At 37.8% G+C, this 17,564-nt stretch overlaps 3 protein-coding genes across 4 annotated transcripts; 1 reads left to right on the forward strand and 2 right to left on the reverse strand.

The window, feature by feature from the left end:
- Positions 1-138: 138 nt before the first annotated feature.
- LOC121644874 (calcium-binding mitochondrial carrier protein SCaMC-1-like) lies at positions 139-4,874 on the reverse strand. The gene is made up of 10 exons (XM_041993123.1): positions 4,476-4,874; positions 4,183-4,309; positions 3,978-4,065; positions 3,740-3,851; positions 2,689-2,847; positions 2,445-2,597; positions 2,230-2,337; positions 1,960-2,127; positions 1,622-1,772; positions 139-1,327 (listed from the first exon to the last, which is right to left on the reverse strand). Exons 1-10 carry the CDS (start codon positions 4,653-4,655, stop codon positions 1,146-1,148), a joined length of 1,428 nt encoding a protein of 475 aa, XP_041849057.1. The 5' UTR covers positions 4,656-4,874; the 3' UTR covers positions 139-1,145.
- A 1,616-nt stretch (positions 4,875-6,490) lies between these two features.
- On the reverse strand, positions 6,491-8,248 carry LOC121644411 (calcium-binding mitochondrial carrier protein SCaMC-1-like). Its single transcript, XM_041992307.1, has 5 exons — positions 8,099-8,248; positions 7,884-7,991; positions 7,614-7,781; positions 7,309-7,426; positions 6,491-6,564 (listed from the first exon to the last, which is right to left on the reverse strand). The coding sequence occupies exons 1-5, from the start codon at positions 8,198-8,200 to the stop codon at positions 6,491-6,493; spliced, it is 570 nt and encodes a 189-aa protein (XP_041848241.1). The 5' UTR covers positions 8,201-8,248.
- Positions 8,249-9,524: 1,276 nt separating this feature from the next.
- Positions 9,525-16,487, forward strand: LOC121645079 (protein FAM102B-like). Of its 2 annotated transcripts, none has more exons than XM_041993389.1 (11): positions 9,525-9,809; positions 10,841-10,961; positions 11,246-11,275; positions 11,807-11,923; positions 12,319-12,365; positions 13,763-13,866; positions 14,073-14,165; positions 14,282-14,471; positions 14,687-14,823; positions 15,054-15,117; positions 15,409-16,487. In XM_041993389.1, the coding sequence occupies exons 1-11, from the start codon at positions 9,664-9,666 to the stop codon at positions 15,449-15,451; spliced, it is 1,092 nt and encodes a 363-aa protein (XP_041849323.1). In that variant the 5' UTR covers positions 9,525-9,663; the 3' UTR covers positions 15,452-16,487. The 2 variants fall into 2 exon arrangements, with proteins under 2 accessions (XP_041849323.1, XP_041849324.1); XM_041993390.1 differs by having other exon boundaries at positions 14,073-14,144.
- Positions 16,488-17,564: the final 1,077 nt, after the last annotated feature.

The raw sequence follows: 17,564 nt of genomic DNA on the forward strand, positions 1-17,564 counted from the left end.
TAAAACCAGCAATCCCTCTTTTTCTCTGATAACTTGACACCACAAATGCAAAGAACTTTGTGATCTTTACATGGTGAGAAAAAAAATCATCCTGCCCTTTAGCGGTGTCAAATAACAAGTAACAAAACACTAACTGTATAAGAATCCTGTTGTGGGCGTTTATCTGCATGTTTAAGGGGAGGTTATTTTAAGCTTTGTCCCAATCTGCTTAAAAAGGAGTGACACGTGAAAAATAAAAAGCTTTTAGCAGGTTTTTCAGTCCAATAACCAGTTATCATTGTTTTTATCAATGAGTCCAATAAATAAGCATACCTAAAAACATTCATATTTATATATATATTTATACACAGTACATATATACAGTATATATAGCTAAAAAAAAAACTCATCTCCAAGTTTTGCATCAAGAGGCTGTAAGGCACATTTAAATGATTACCACATTAAGAATGTGGGATTAGTGGTTTTCACATCACACAAGTTGTGTGTCTTTATACACACATCATTCCAGTGTTAACAAGACTGACTTTGAGGGCCCGTTAGCTTCAGCTGACAGCCTTCTGTTTGGAGCACTGTTTTTCTGAAGCTGATGTCACTTCAGGCATTGTTCAGGTGTTTAAAACTAAAAGCTTCAAATTACATCTCCAGTGTGTGAACATCAGCACATTTCAACAGTTGTAGTGTTTCTTTTCTCGGTCTGAGATAAACGTGGCGTGCAGTAAATAATATTCTTTGTCAGCAAAAAAAGCACAACATCATGTCCCATTTTTGCTTCATTAACGTTTAAAGGAAAAACAGTGGCATAACTTAAACAACAGGCTTTTTTTTAACTACTTTTTTATGTGTCATCTACAGAAATGTCTGTCAAGCATTGTTTTGGGACTGTGTGTAAAGGTAGGGAGTGTCTTATGGGCAACCTTAAAATAAAATAAATAAATAAAGCATGCGCACCACAACAGATTAAAACTTTAGCTACTGGCAGGCAACTCTTATAACATACAGTTTTCCATCTGAGGAACCGATGAGGCCATGCTCTGTATGTCTCAAGTCTATCTGTCTTTTTGGAGTTTTTTTTTTTTTTCTCTTTTCAGGCATTTTTCAAGTCAAAGACAAATACAGTAAATGTCCTTTCTCAGTTCATTGGAGTATCATTTTTGGATTCCTAAGCCTGTCTTCATGTACTCGTAAACCACATAGCTTATGCTGACAGCAGGAATAACTTTCATGAAGTTTGGCAGGATGCCCCGGTAGAGGCCAAAGAAACCATCTTTGGCTACGATCGTCCTCAACAGAGAACTCATGGAAGGCTGGTCTGACGCATCCAGAGACGCTGCAAAGAAATATATTAAGTCAGAAAGGCAATGCTGTATCTCACCAAACTAAAACATCTGTGTCATGATGGGTAATGTTTAAAAAAAGAATGCTGTGAACTATTGGCTGACACCATACTTTTATCTCAGGACTGACGTAGAGAGATGCCCTATGCAAATGCAGTCCTTTTATTTAATGTGAGCTTTTAACTAACATAAAACACATCTTAAAGGAAAATATTGCTTGCAGTACATTTTGTTGATGTTTATCAGATATCCTCTGATAAGAATATCAGATGCCAGAGTGAGCGTACCTTGTGCCTGCATGCGTGTGCGTACAAGTGCGAGAGGATAGCTGGCCAACTGGCCACAGGTACTGGAGATGGTACCGCAACCCAACAACACCAGAACTCCAGGGTTTGCTGAGTCTTTGGCATAGTATGACAACCATGTGTTCTTCAAAGTCTGAGACATGAGAAAGACTTCAGCTGTACATCAAAATGCCACAAAAATGTGTTTCTCTGAATAATATTGTACACCAGTAACACAACATGAAGTGATTCAATGTGAGTATCAGTGGGTTAACTTAACAATGTGCGATTCATTGTGGAAGGTCACTTAGGAGGCTGCATTCATCACAAGGCCTGCATACCTCGTAAACAGCGAGGTCTATCCCAGCATAGGGAATGATGCCAATTAAATTTGGAACGTAGCCCTTATAGAAAGCTATAACACCTTCTTTCTTCAGGATTGTCTTGGCACAGTCAAACATTCCTCCAAACTGGCCAGTTTTCCTCAGGGTCAGACGAGTCTTTAATACCTTAAAGACAAAAGGTAAAAATGAGACACAGGTTCTCCTGGTTTGTTTGGCTTTTATGAAGCAACCTCACATCCCATCACCATGACACACACGTTCTCTTACTTCCATTGGGTAAATAGCTGTCTGTGCTGTCGCTCCAGCCATAGAGCCGGCCATAAACCTCTTATGCGTCTCAATCTTCTTTCCCTCTGATGATAACAATTTCTTATACTGTAACAGAAACACAAAATTATCTGTAGCCACTTCATTTGTTTTAAACACAGGATGGCAGAAATCATACATAGTAAAGGAGATGTTTTAAAGGTACAGCTCCGAACTTGTTCATATGCCATGAATTTGATTGCCGTCTCAGGTGCAATCTTTAAAACGTTGATTCCATTTCCCCTCCACAGCGACGTCAGACCTCCCTCTACAATCATCTGCCTGAAGCCCCCAACCAGACTAATCCGGTTGTTCTTGGAAGAATGAACCTGTATTGTAAAAACATATGTTCAGCACATCAGGTTAACCCATTTCCATTCATCTAAAGGACTCTGTATCCCTTTGTTTCATATAATTCACCTGCATGAAGACTTTCAATCTGTCCAGTGGAGCAGTACCAGTTCGAGAGACAGCGCCTGCTGCTGCACCTGCAATTAGCTGTTTACACCAGACACCCGAGTTTTTTTCTTCCTCTGTGAATTCATCTGGGATGGCAAGACTGTCACCTATGTCCAGCACCTGTTTATCGCACAAACATTTATGTCAGTTAGCTTGTAGAACATATTTTATCATTCATATCTCTGCCTGCTCATGCAAAACATTTAGTGTTAAATGTCAGAATTGTTCATGCTTCACACACAAAGGCACATGTCACACAGTCTGTGTGGTTGTGACTTGAAAAGAACTTCTCCTTTCTGTTTTCACAGTTGTGTAGCAGCTATTTTTTCTGCCTTGTCAGTCATCTGCATAACCTTGATCATAAGGTTTTAGGCAGAAAGTTGACTCAAGATCATAACCAACTGTTTAACTGTGTGTGTTTACTTGGAAAGGGTGAAATTCATCTGAACTCTTTTGCAAGAGCTGCCTGTGAAATCATAATCACTGAGCTAACTGGGCATTTGTCTTGCATGCTTTAGCTGTTTCACATAAACAGATCTGGTGTTTTTCCAAAAGCATAAAGTCGCTTGTGAAAAACACAGTGCTGTGGCCATTTAATAGCACTGCTGGGAAACACACAAGATAACAAAGTTAGTTACTGCAATTAGTTCTGCATTCAATATTCAATATTATATATTCAATATTCATTTCTGTGATCTCTGCAAAGAAACATTCAGAAACAGGTTATGCCAAGACGGGCATTAATGCAACTAACAAACCAGGCACTGACATCTTTCTTTACCCCAAGAACGGGAAGCTGGGCCCCATAAAGGAAGAGGTGGAGGAGCAATCTGAGGTAAACAGAGTGTAGCACTGTGACCTAATTAACTTGGCTGGTTTAGACTCAGAAAGCTGTTGCCAATTGGGAACTGCAGAGAAAATCCATAGCATCTAACACAAGAGAATGACGTGATTTATCCCACTGTAGTTATCTCTGTGTGTGGGCGGAATTTGTTTTACAAAGACTTCCTACCGAAGAGTGTTTCCAGTAGCGTATGATCTCCTCCAGGTTGTGGGCAGGGTACAGCAGGAAGTGTTCTCTCCACTCATTCCAGTCGACCATCATGGTCCCATCAATGTCCATACTGAGGAAGGACACACAACTTTTTACCTAATGACTTATTATGCTGTATTACATTCTGTTTTATGCAAAAATATCAAATGACGTTATGAGCAAACAAGGTGGACGTGCATGGAACTGGGAGTCAAACCTCTGTAAGATTTTCATGGCATCCTCCTTGCTGACATCCATGCCCAGTTCTGCAAGGGCCTGCTGGATCTCTGAGGCATCAATGCGCCCTGACACAAATAAAAAACTCTACTGAAACGTACTGCAACATAAACAGCAAATATGTGACACAGTAGGCATGTTCTAGCCTGTCATGCGCGCGCACTGATGCTCCATTCATCTCCTACCATCGTTGTTTCTGTCCAGACTCTTGAATGTCAGCCACAGCTTCTTCTCGTGCTCTTTCAGGTATTTGGTGAACTCGTTGAAGTCCAAGCATCCGTCCTTATTTTGGTCACCGGATGAAACGATTTTCTGCAGAGAGACAGAAATCTATAATCAGTTAAGTCGGCGCGAGTCTGATAAGCGGACATGCCACAACGGAATTTGGTTTTAAAAAAAGAAAACAGAGATAGGGCAGCTCAGGACTTGAAATCCGTATCAGTTACGTGGTTCTAACAAGATCCTTGCTTCGAGTTACCTGTGCTGCACCGTGGCGGAATATCCCCATTGCCTTGAGGCCCGCGCGCAACTCAGCGACGTCCACCTTGCCATCTTTATTGGTATCGAGACTATCAAACAAGTCCTGGTATGACCGCTCACTGTTGGCATCCCAGCACCGGGCACTTGATAGTAGAGACGTCCGTAACGTCTGATACATTGCAGAGCTAATGTGGAAGCAGCGTTCAGACCAGCCGTCCTGCAAACGTTAATCTGATTATAAATCCATACTGAGAGTCATTCATTAATCCTCCTCAATAATCCACACGTGAACTCAGCGTTGACAATGACAAAAAGGCTTTCCTGTTGATATATTTCGCAACCACCCCTGAAGAAAGGTGCACTTCCCAGCGCGTCTGAGGAACTGCAGTAATCGAGGGAGGAGCTACGAAGCTGCGGAGCTACTCGACGTTTTTTTTTCTTTCGGAAAAACCGGAAAAGATGGGAAATTGCAAAGTGAAATGCTCCATGGATTAACCATATTCATAATCCGTTTTATGCTTAAGTGAACATTAACATCCCTTCCTTTTAATGTGTTTTACCATGAGATATGTGACCGTGCATTACAAAGGAAATTTAATCTTCTTATCTAAAAGGACGTGTCAGCAGTAAGACCGAAACACTGAGCTTTGCGTTTCCTATCGAGCACTTCCGTTAATCGCCGGTAGAGGGCAATGTTTCACCACAACGTGATTAAAGAGATTCTTCACTCGCTACGGCTGTGGATGTTATTAAATAATAATAATAATTCTGGTGTATGCATAACAAAATATGCCATGAAAACATAGCCTAAAGACAATGTTTACGATATGCATAATATTACTAATATTACTGCAGAACACTTAGAAATTGGCAGCTGTAAAGGTTTCTTTGTCCGTGGCGCTGTTCCTTATTCTGTCAGTTTTAAATGGTTATTGTTTGCCTTAAAGAACAAGGCCGGTAACCTAAAACAGCAGGGTTAGTTAAAGTGCAACTTGCTTGTTAATTATTTCTAGGACATAAAGTGTAGAAACATAGTGGAAGAACCCTTTTTTTTTTTAAAGAGAAAGCTTCACTATAAGAGTTGTCTAAATCTTGTACAGAATTAGTTTTTAATTCCCTCTGCTTTGTTACTGTGGAACTTGTAATTTTTCATTTTTAATGCATTGATGCTAAAACCTCCATCCATTGCCTATACCACTTAGTCCAAAGCAAGGTCACGGGGAAGTGGCCTATCCCAGCGGCTGTCAGGTGACAGGCAGGGTACATCCTGGACCGGTCGTCAGTCCATCACGAGTTTACTAAAACATCACTGATGTTCCTGTAAAATACAAATTTCCATTTGAAATTGTAGTTCATCCTACATGTTTTTTCACTTTAAGTCATTGAGGCAGTTAACCTGCAAGTTGCTCTTTAAGGTCCTTACCTAGACAAAAATGAATGAATGAATGAATGAATGAATGAATGACCTCTAGTATTCTCTCTTAAAGGGTTGTAAGACTCATGTTACCATAATTAGAAATGTTTGTTCATTCTACAGATGATAAGTTTAGTTAAAAAAAAACAAAAAAACAGGGCGCTGTTATTTGTATTTATGCTCTGAAGAAAATAGATGTTAAATATGTCAAAATCTCACTGTATATGCATGTCTTATTGCATGTATTTTACATTGTTTTACAAATATTCTTACATATACCTAAAATATTTGTGTTCACATGTCCATCTGATGATATTAGGATAAGAGACGACTGTGTTGTTTATGCCTTTTTTAATATCAACAATGGTGGAGTGTTTTCTCTTTGTTTGGGATTTGTGTAACACAGACTGTCTTGTTACACTGTTATTATGACATGGCATTAATGCGTAAAAATAAACAGAAAGAAGGTAAAAACAGTTTTAACAGTTCTATCAAGCTTGAATCGAATTTTTTTGTAAGATTATCTTTATTCTTCAACACAGCCTGAACCCTCTTATATAAACCTATTTCTAATATATCTAAGTCAGGGATGTCTATTGTCAGTCCTCAAGGGCCACCGTCCTGCAGCTTGCTAAGTCAGGTGTCTTGAAGTTGGACATAATGTATTTAAAACCTGGAAAAACAGCGGCCCTGGAGGATCAGAAGTGGACAAAGCAGGAATAGATTTTTCAGGCTTCTTAAAGGACAGTTTAAAGCCCTTCTTTGGATGTAGGTTATATTCTCTGTCTAGGTGATCCCACACTTCTTGAATAACAGCGTTTTTTTGGGCTCTGAGAAAGATTCCTTCACTGATTCAATGGTTTTCAGTCCAGTTCTTACATCAATTGGCATACACCCCTTTCTCCCTGTTTCTGTACATCACATTCAGATACTGATCACCCGCTTTATAGTTTATCAGGCCTGTTACTTTTTTTTTCATTTCATTGTTTCTCCACCTGTTGAACTTTAATTTTCATTTTAGAAAACACTACATGTTGAAATATTGACAGTTGGGAATCACATATACAACTGTAATTTTGGGGGGCAATTAAATAGATTCAGTTAAGGATATTGAAGAAACTGAAACTGAAGAAACAATAAATCTATAACAGGCTGCTGGTATAAAAAATGAATAAATAAAAAGTTAGAACTGGCTCTTTAATGATTTGTCGGTTCAGTATGGGCACAATATTGCTTCATTCCTTAAGTTTGATCCTTTTTTAAGCTCAAATGATTGATAGGTCAGTGTAAGGTAACTTAACAACTAAATTACTGTCTGGAAAGGGTGAGTGATTGGACTGGACTAAAATTGGTGGAAAAAGCAGCTTAAGTCCAATGAAAAAATCTTGAAAGGCCTTCAGAAAACCTAAAGAGCTACTGCAGATGTGCACTATAATGCCACAGGTACTGGAGATGGTACCGCAACCCAACAACACCAGAACTCCAGGGTTTGCTGAGTCTTTGGCATAGTATGACAACCATGTGTTCTTCAAAGTCTGAGACATGAGAAAGACTTCAGCTGTACATCAAAATGCCACAAAAATGTGTTTCTCTGAATAATATTGTACACCAGTAACACAACATGAAGTGATTCAATGTGAGTATCAGTGGGTTAACTTAACAATGTGCGATTCATTGTGGAAGGTCACTTAGGAGGCTGCATTCATCACAAGGCCTGCATACCTCGTAAACAGCGAGGTCTATCCCAGCATAGGGAATGATGCCAATTAAATTTGGAACGTAGCCCTTATAGAAAGCTATAACACCTTCTTTCTTCAGGATTGTCTTGGCACAGTCAAACATTCCTCCAAACTGGCCAGTTTTCCTCAGGGTCAGACGAGTCTTTAATACCTTAAAGACAAAAGGTAAAAATGAGACACAGGTTCTCCTGGTTTGTTTGGCTTTTATGAAGCAACCTCACATCCCATCACCATGACACACACGTTCTCTTACTTCCATTGGGTAAATAGCTGTCTGTGCTGTCGCTCCAGCCATAGAGCCGGCCATAAACCTCTTATGCGTCTCAATCTTCTTTCCCTCTGATGATAACAATTTCTTATACTGTAACAGAAACACAAAATTATCTGTAGCCACTTCATTTGTTTTAAACACAGGATGGCAGAAATCATTTATAGTAAAGGAGATGTTTTAAAGGTACAGCGCCGAACTTGTTCATATGCCATGAATTTGATTGCCGTCTCAGGTGCAATCTTTAAAACGTTGATTCCATTTTCCCTCCACAGCGATGTCAGACCTCCCTCTACAATCATCTGCCTGAAGCCCCCAACCAGACTAATCCGGTTGTTCTTGGAAGAATGAACCTGTATTGTAAATACACATCAGTTTAACGCATTTCCATTAGTCTAAAGGACTCTGAATCCCTTTTGTCTTTTTTCAGTCTGTGTGGTTGTGACTTGAAAAGAACTTCTCCTTTCTGTTTTCACAATTGTGTAGCAGCTATTTTTTCTGCCTTGTCAGTCATCTGCATTACCTTGAACGTAAGGTTTTAGGCAGAAAGTTGATTCAAGATCATAACCAACTGTTTAACTGTGTGTGTTTACGAGGAATGGGTGAAATTCATCTGAACTCTTTTGTAAGAGCTGCCTGTGAAATCATAATCACTGAGCTGACTGGGCATTTGTCTTGCATGCTTTAGCTGTTTCATATGGTGACGTGATTTATCCCACTGTAGTTATCGCTGAGTGGGGACAGAATTTGTTTTACAAAGACTTCCTACCGAAGAGTGTTTCCAGTAGCGTATGATCTCCTCCAGGTTGTAGGCAGGGTACAGCAGGAAGTGTTCTCTCCACTCATTCCAGTCGCCCATCATGGTCCCATCAATGTCCATACTGAGGAAGGACACACAACTTTTTACCTAATGACTTATTATGCTGTATTACATTCTGTTTTATGCAAAAATATCATGTGACGTTATGAGCAAACAGGGTGGATGTGTATGGAACTGGGAGTCAAGCCTCTGTAAGATTTTCATGGCATCCTCCTTGCTGAAAACCTAAAGAGCTACTGCAGATGTGCACTTTAAGAGATGAAAAGGAACATAAATGTAGAAAAAATAACGTTAGCTCAAGACTTTTGCACAGTACAGCATGTACCCTGAAGGGTTAAAAAAGTGGCATAATTTTGCTAGACACTGTGAAATTTCAAAAGCTAACTTTGTGTTTGTGAATGTAATTTAGATTTGTACAGGCAACATATAGGCTTATAATATGACTTAATATGACAATTTAGCAATACTTTATCAGGCATTCCTCTGCATTTCCTCTACTTTCTCTCACATGTTAGCAGAAAAATAGTTATTTTCCTTCGTGTTTTCCTCCTACTTCTATTTTACAGTCATGTAATTGAAATCACTTCGGTGCATTGTCTTATGAGTGTTGTTGATCCTGCAGATCAGAGTATTTTTGTTTTCAGATGGTATTTTGATTAGTTCAGACCATAGAAAGAAGAATTTAAATATCATGACCACTTTTTTTTTTTTTTTTTTTTTTTTTTTTTTTTACCCGAATGTCCAATTAAACCACAGAATTTCCCTCACGTCACGACTTCTATTTTTCAGTGGGTGGGAAGATGGGATTTGAACTTTGGGTTGAGTCTGAGCCACCGAGCTGCAGCAACAGCTGAGAACAGCGGTGACAGCAGCGGAGGAGGGTGTCCAGCTGACTGTCCAGCTCCCCTACTTCAGTCTGAGCTCTCTGTTTTGTAGTTACACATTATGTCTTTCATTCTCACGAAGAAAAAGAGATTTAAATTTAAAATAGACTTTGACTTGGAAGAACTGTCGTCAGTTCCCTTCGTGAACGGAGTTCTGTTTTGTAAAGTGAGACTCTTAAATGGAGGCTTTGTCGAGGAGTCGTCTCGGTAAGATTTTCTTCTATTTATAGCACTAACACGATCAACTGAAACTTAAGTAAAACTAGTTTAAGATAGATTTTTTTAAAATTGATTTTTGAAACATACTCAGCGTAAAAACAACGGCCTCGCTCCTTCCTGGACAACATTACGCTAACTACTTTCTAACTTACCAGCAAAGTTGGTCAGTTGAAGACGTGTTAGCGTAGAGGCGATAATATCCTAAGTGCAGATATTTAACGTGATTTTAACAGGATTTAAGATAATTTCAAGTCAAATATAGCTTTTCTTTAGAGGTATTGATAACCGTTTATTTTGGTAAGTTTGGTTTGCACTTTATAAACAGTTAACGTTAACAGTTGCTAAGCAACAACTTCTAGAGATTAATGGTGGCATTTACTGCAGTGGCTATTTCAGTACACACTTTCTTGTAAACATCAACAATGACAGTAACTTGAAGATATTTTAATGGAACAGAGCCAATTAATTGACCCGGGTATCCATTTGTACTATGTTATTTTTAAAGTATTTATCATAGTAATAAAAAAACGGCACATAAATAAATATCACTTTAATGCAAAGGAGCATTATTGGACTTATGTTTATTTATACTTATACTTACATGAGTCATTCTGGGAAAAAAGTACATGTCAACAGCTAGCCCTCTTGCTATGGTAACTGTCTGTTTCTTAAAAAACACAGTGTACAAAGTTTTATCCTGCCCCATCCAGTGTCTCTCATATCACAGGATTCTGTTAATTAAATATGTATTTAGTAATTCTAAAACTATTTCTGCAACTTTCATTTTCTTCTCCCAAAAAGTACTACAATTCTAGTCCTTTTTCTTGCTCTGCACCATCCACAGGTCACCAGTCCATCATAACGCCAACACAGACAGACGCTCACACTCATACCTGCACTACTGTGCATTCTGTTAAGCATAAGACAGGAAAAGAGACAGGAACAATATATAATCTCAAAACAGAATTACTTGAAGGTTTTGGTTTCAAGTTTTTAATCTAAATGTAAATGTCTGACAGGGAACCCGTCCAAGCCAACTCTGTGCGCTGGATGAAGAGGTTCTCGTTCATATGTAAAATGAGTGCCAATGCTACCACAGGTGTGCTTGACCCTTGTGTGTGCCGAGTGTCTGTGCGCAAGGTAAAGACTTATTATTATTATTATTTTACAATAAAGCTCTCCTTTATTGGAAAAAATAGAGGCAGATCTATTTTGTACAGCAGAAAACATTGTCTTGAATATGTAACAAAATGTTTGTGTAGATAAGATATTTGGTTAATTTGTAACCTTGACACATCACACCAGTCTTTTTATTTTGTAAATTTTAGCCATACTGCTGAAGGTTGTATAATGTTATATTATAAGCACTTCATATTACTGTTTTTTTTTTTTTTTTTTTTTTTTTTTACCTTTTGTCATTTCAGGAATTGAAGGGTGGGAAAAGTTTTGCAAAGGTAATGCTTCTTCTCTCATGTCTTTAAAAGCTGATATGAACAAAGCAGTTCAAGTACAAAAGATATATGAGAATAGTTTTATACAACCCACTCCTAAAACAACAATAAACTCTGAAATGCCCTTGGACTCTAGTTGTACAAGTGTCTTTACTGTAAAGGTTTTTGTTGCTAGCTTCCAGCTTAGGTTACTGATTAAAACAGTTGGTTAGACAAAGCTGGAGCCGTGTTAACCAATAACTTCTATGGTGAGTGAAAGAAAGAGGTATTTGATTTCCCAAGGCTTGAATGTCCAGTCTCATCATTTTCTATTGCTTAACATGAGCTGGATTTCTTTGTATTTAGATGATGTCTTACAACAAAACATCCTCATAATATGATCCTTTAAATTGTAGACAGGGCTTAACTATGGAAAAAGCCAGTTTGAATGGAGAAAACTTTAATAAATCACAGTGTAGTGCAACAATGGTTTAAATGATTGCAAGTTGATCTCTTATTAGTTTAAACAGTTAGATCTCCTTCAACCCTGTGCAGCTGGGCTTTGCTGACTTGAATCTGTCAGAGTTTGCTGGGTCTGGCAGCACTGTACGACGGTGTCTCCTAGAGGGATATGACACAAAGAACAGCAGACAGGACAACTCAATTCTCAAGGTATGGTAGTGACTCAGCACACAGTCCCACCACTCTCCTTTAGTGAGTTGTCGACTTCACTGAGTACAGCAGTAAAACATGTATATAAGCATACATGCCAGCCTTTGCAAGTCTTCTTGTTCTGACATGTAGGTCAGCACTTAAGTGAACACTTTTTTTTGGAGAAAGTGTCATCTATGACATTGATGGGAAAAGTTGAATGTAGTGACAACTGAGACAAGACCTGTCTGAGCCTGTGATGGAATGACTTGCTATGGCAATGAATTTAAGATATGCATATTCTCCCTGGGGCATGGGCCTCCAAAAATTTGCAGCCAACCTATGAAATACAGTAGAGGATTATTATAAGAGTCTTATGTATCTTGCATTACTTACTGTTCTTGTCTCTGTAACAGGTTGTCATCACCACACAACTGATGTCTGGAGACCCCTGCTTTAAGACGTAAGAGCTTTTCTTGACCTTTTCAGTCTGTTGATTTCAAACAAATATTAACTTGTACGTTATATTTTTTTAATAGTTGCAGTTACAAAGAAATTATGTTATTTGGGTACTTGAATCTGCATCTAACCACAGCGGAAAGTGCTTTCATCACATCCTGTCTGTCTCCTAACAGACTCACTCACTTCTCATTATTACAGGCTCAAGCATGACTTTGTAGCTGACATCTTATCATTATCATATCTGAGACTTAATAACACCACCCAGACATTAACCTGCCCAACCCCACTAGTAAAGAATTGTTATGGATATGGGATAAGCTCAGAGGTCATATTAGGAGGAAATTCAAGAGCTGTATGTTGAAGATTTTCTCATAAAGGCAATTTTATAACATCACTAACAAAGCTTGTACCATGTGCAAATCACACATTCTCTTCCTTCAGCACAAATCTCTACAACTCTATATTCTTTTTTTCCAATTCCTGTTCAATTCATGTTTATTGTGAGTGCTGCCTTGGAGACGTCTAAAGCTTAGTCATTCATCCCACATAGTGTTACTCATTGTGTGTGGAGGGTTTACCACAGTACACAGCACCGCCCTTTCTTTCTTTCTTTCTTTCATTCTTTCTTTCATTCTTTCTTTCATTCTTTCTTTCATTCTTTCTTTCTTTCTTTCTTTCTTTCTTTCTTTCTTTCTTTCTTTCTTTCTTTCTTTCTTTCTTTCTTTCTTTCTGATGTTACTGATTATAAGTGGTGTAGCCACATGTCATGCTGTTTTTACACAAATACTTCATACAAATGTTGTTTACTAGATACTTCGACTTGATGGGAAAAGCACAGATTAAATTTATTTTGATTCATATCTGGTATGCTGCCAAAGTAAGTTAGCATATATTATATCAGGATCCTGGAACAACTTCACCTAAATGGAACACAGTCTTAATATATCAGTTCTTCTTGGGTTTTTCATGCTGTGACATCTCTAAAGGTCTGCTTAGGAAGTAATCTGTTACTAGTATTTCAATTTACAAGGAGTAAAGTTGAGCAAAATGTGGTGGAGTATGTTTCTTGGTGTAAGATCGCATTAAGCATGCAAAATTAATTACATTTATAAGGTCTTAAAGATCTAGTACATTGGATTTAGGAGGATTTATTAAACCAGTTATTAAATGGAATGTTTGTAGTTATGCTTTTGTCAGTGTATATTTACTTGAAAATAAGACCATGACCTTTGTCAAACAGAAGGGGCATTTGATCTTCCATGGTGCTTGCTATGTTTTATAGTAGCCTTGTAAGAACAAACAAAGCACAAGCTCTAGAGAGGACCTCTCATCCAAGAAAAGTGAAATGTTTTGACACAACCAAAATCCCTAAAAGCTTAACTAGATTGTTTCCTTTAGTCCACCATCTACAGCCATGACTCTGGGAGTCCTGCAGGGTGAAGCCGAGTGTCTCCTTGAGGACAGAAAAGGAGGGGACATACAAGTGTCCCACTTTGTTACTGGTATGCATACGTAAACTGGATGGCTTTATAAATGAATTGTTCCAACATTTATGTTAATTTTGTTTTTTTAATAAAAAATAGAAAGTAAATACTTTTAATGGCCAGTAAACTGCTGCAACATATTTATTTTGCTTTTGTAAAAAAAAAAAAAATTAACAAAACCTTCTTACATTTTTTTTTTTTTTTTTTTTTTTTTTACTTTATAGAGAAAGTAAAGCCAACATCAGTCCCAGAGGAGCTGTTAGCATATGGTCACTCTAGGACACCCAGCTATGCAAGTCAGTTGTCTAAAATTTCAGGTGCAAACAAAGTAATATGTTTATTCCCCTTAATCAAAGACAAAAATATTTAAATATTAATTTAATACAAATTTAAAACAAGTCTGCTCACAATGGGGTTTTTCCCTGTCCTGTAGGTTATAGTTCGAACAACTCAAGTTCAACAGATCTAAGCCATCGGCGAACTGGCTCAGGGGGGTCTGCTTCTACAGGCATCAGTAGCATAGAACCCAGTGATCAGCAGGGGGAGAGGGGAGAGAAGGAAAGCAGGTCCACTCCCTCCATCTCTCCATGTGAAAATTCTTCCACCCCCATGAAGGTTTTAAGGTAATACAGAGTTAATCTTGGCTTATAACTGGCATACATTTTATTTGGCTAAGCTACATTTAACAATAAATGAAAGTGATCACTTTTAGTTCCTTCGCCTGATCTTCTACTTTTTCTAAATGTCTCTGTTTGGACTGCGTATATAATATTATCTGTTTTTTCTTCTCATAGGAGGAACATTCTTGTACTAACTGCTGTGTTTCCTTCTCCATTAGACACCCAGTGAAGCAAAACTCAGTGGAGAATCAGCTGAAGCGAGTTGATGCAACCAGGGTGGACGCTGATGACATAATAGAGAAAATCCTGCAGGGCCAGGATTTCAGCCACAGCGTCTTGGATTCCAGTGCAGAGGGTGTGTACACCTAATCCTGGTGTGGAAAATGTCCAAGGCTCTTACTGATGGGCTCAAATTACTTTGAGGTGTTGCAATCCCAGCGTACAATGTCTCTAAGTACTCTGTTCAAAGTTTGCAATGGTCATTAGCTGCATATTTTTAGAAATCCTACAAATGAAATATCAGCTGACTATATGGACTGGTTATCAGTTTTCTAATGTATTATGTGTGCATGCTTGTTGCTGCAGAGGAGGGGCTCAGCTTGTTCGTTGGTCCTGGTGGGAGTACAGCCTTAGGAAGCCAGCATTCGAGGTGGGTGTGATTATGTAACTGTGAAGTGTGGGTGCCACACACCAGGCATTTACTGCAAATTTGGAGAATTGCAACTATGTTTGATGAAGATTTCGACAAGCATACTTTGTAATGAGCTTACTAAGTATATGTATAGACCTAGTCTTCATATGTCATACATAAAGCTTTTTATTTTTAGATCGTTTCAATCTCACATCATGTTAGTTGTACACATAAATGAATACCACTTGGTCAGATCAGATAACAACCCTCATTTCCTGCTGTGTAAAACATTGTGACATTCTCTTTCAGGGTCGTGACTGGAGCTTTTGAGCAGGTGGTGATCAAGGGGTAGGCTTTAAGAAGCATATGTCTGACACAAGAAGGGCTCTATTTCTCTGGTGTGGGGGCCACAAGAACAGGCTGTGGATGTGCCATCAGAACTTGCTCCCGTCTCACTCCATGAGATTTAATTGCTCTTATGCAATGCCTCCACACGTTCTCCAGTGTCTGTTGGCCATGGCAGCCCCCTAGTGTTCAAGAGGTGGAGCTGATGGTCGCATTAAAAACAGACTGAGAAAACTGCTGAACACACATCTCTTTTTGGTCTTCATGTTTTCTGTAAGGACACTGGATTCATACTGTATGTATTCTGCTTTCTTATTTTGATAGCAATTAAAAAGTATGTTAATGCATCCCATGTGTCCATACACTCAGCCAGATACAACTATGATTCAGTTTCATTGTAAGCAAAAAGAAAAACTTTCTGTACTGAAAGGACTTTATGTAATAACTGACAAAGCGTTCATAGCTGCTCATCTTAAACTAAAGGAAACACATTAAGATAATGTGTCACTTTTTCCCATTTGGACAATTTTATTTTATTTAAGAAGAGAATCTCAGATGACTGCAGTTGTTTTAGAAACTGTTCTATTATTAATTCTAAAATAATTTGTAGTACAATAGTTGTCTGAATTAGAGGTTTGGTGGGGGTATTGTTATGTATTCCCGTGTATTTAGAAGTTGAGAAAACTGACAGCACAATACATTACATCTAAGGACCTTCGCCCATAATAAATAAAAACCTCTGTTCACCTGGTTGTAAAGGAGAATAAGAGCGTTTAAATACCATTGGGTTAGTATATGTTGCTAATGAAGTATGAAATCTGTATGTTTGTGTATTCTATGTATGTATATTCTGATATATGTGTGGGTGTGTTTTGTAAAATTAAAAGTAATGGATTAATTTTTACCCTTTTTTGTGCCAAAGTTTAATGTAAAAGGAGTAACATGTATATTTGTTTCTACATTAAGTCACATCAATAGTTTGTATGCAAAGTTCCAGAAATAATCCTGGACAGATTTTTAAATAAATAATATATGTGCACATATAAATGAATCTAGCTGTTTTTCATAAGAAAACAGGAGAGTTTTGCCCGTAGTTTAAAAATCACAGAGAACATTTGAAGATTCTGACAAGGGTGGAGCCAGAGAGGTGGGGCCACCCCTAAAATCTGACTGATTCCACAGGCGATACACCAAGATTAGACAATCAAATTCTCTGTGTGCTTAGTTTTTGTGTGTGTGTGTGACAGAGAAATAAAATGTGATTATGTGTGTTTTTCCTAAATTCTTCTAATTTGAGTGGCTTGTGTTTTTAACTTTCATAAATTATTTTTGTTGTGGAAAGCATGTTGTGTTAGTATGAAAAGTGCTTTATAAATTTGATTTCTAACATTTTTAACACATATTTAGTGTAAACAGACCTTTACCTGGGTAGATATCAGATGCCAGAAAGTAAGTGATTGCAGTATGTAATGTACCACATGCTTAATACAGCATTTGTAATATTTTCTTACCAACTGACTACATGGGTGACAATATTTGTGTCCGAACTGGTCACTTTTTTTCAAAGATGTTAAAGAAGTATGTGTGCAGCAGTGATCAAAGCCAAACAATGCATCATCCTACTTAAACAATAGCTGTTTGCTTTTACAAATTTTGCATTACATGTGACATTATGAGCAATAATCAGTTTATTATTTCTTCAATCCTGATTATTTATTTATTTATTTTCCTAAGGTCTCATTTAAATGTGCCGCTCTTTTACCGGTCTGAGCCCCTTTCTGCCAAATGAACTGACAGAATGCTGGATACAGATTTGCATGAACTGTAGATGCATTAATAACATGTTGGACAAAACACTTATGATCAATAATGATCAATAAGTTGAGAATATATGCCCTGTGTTTAACTTTTTTTAAAAAACATATTTTACTAATCTTAAAACCATGTGTTCAAAAGACATTTAAAAAAAATCAACATCAATAATCATTAATAATTAATAGTCAATAAAATTTCAGAAACATCTTACCTTGTGTACCTTGTGTGCCACAAAAAATGAGATGATGTTTCAGAACAGAGCAAAATTTACAATTAATATCAATTTAATTTTTTTTTTAAGAATT

This window comes from Melanotaenia boesemani, chromosome 8 (genome assembly GCF_017639745.1).
Source record: "Melanotaenia boesemani isolate fMelBoe1 chromosome 8, fMelBoe1.pri, whole genome shotgun sequence".
Lineage (NCBI taxonomy): Eukaryota > Metazoa > Chordata > Actinopteri > Atheriniformes > Melanotaeniidae > Melanotaenia > Melanotaenia boesemani.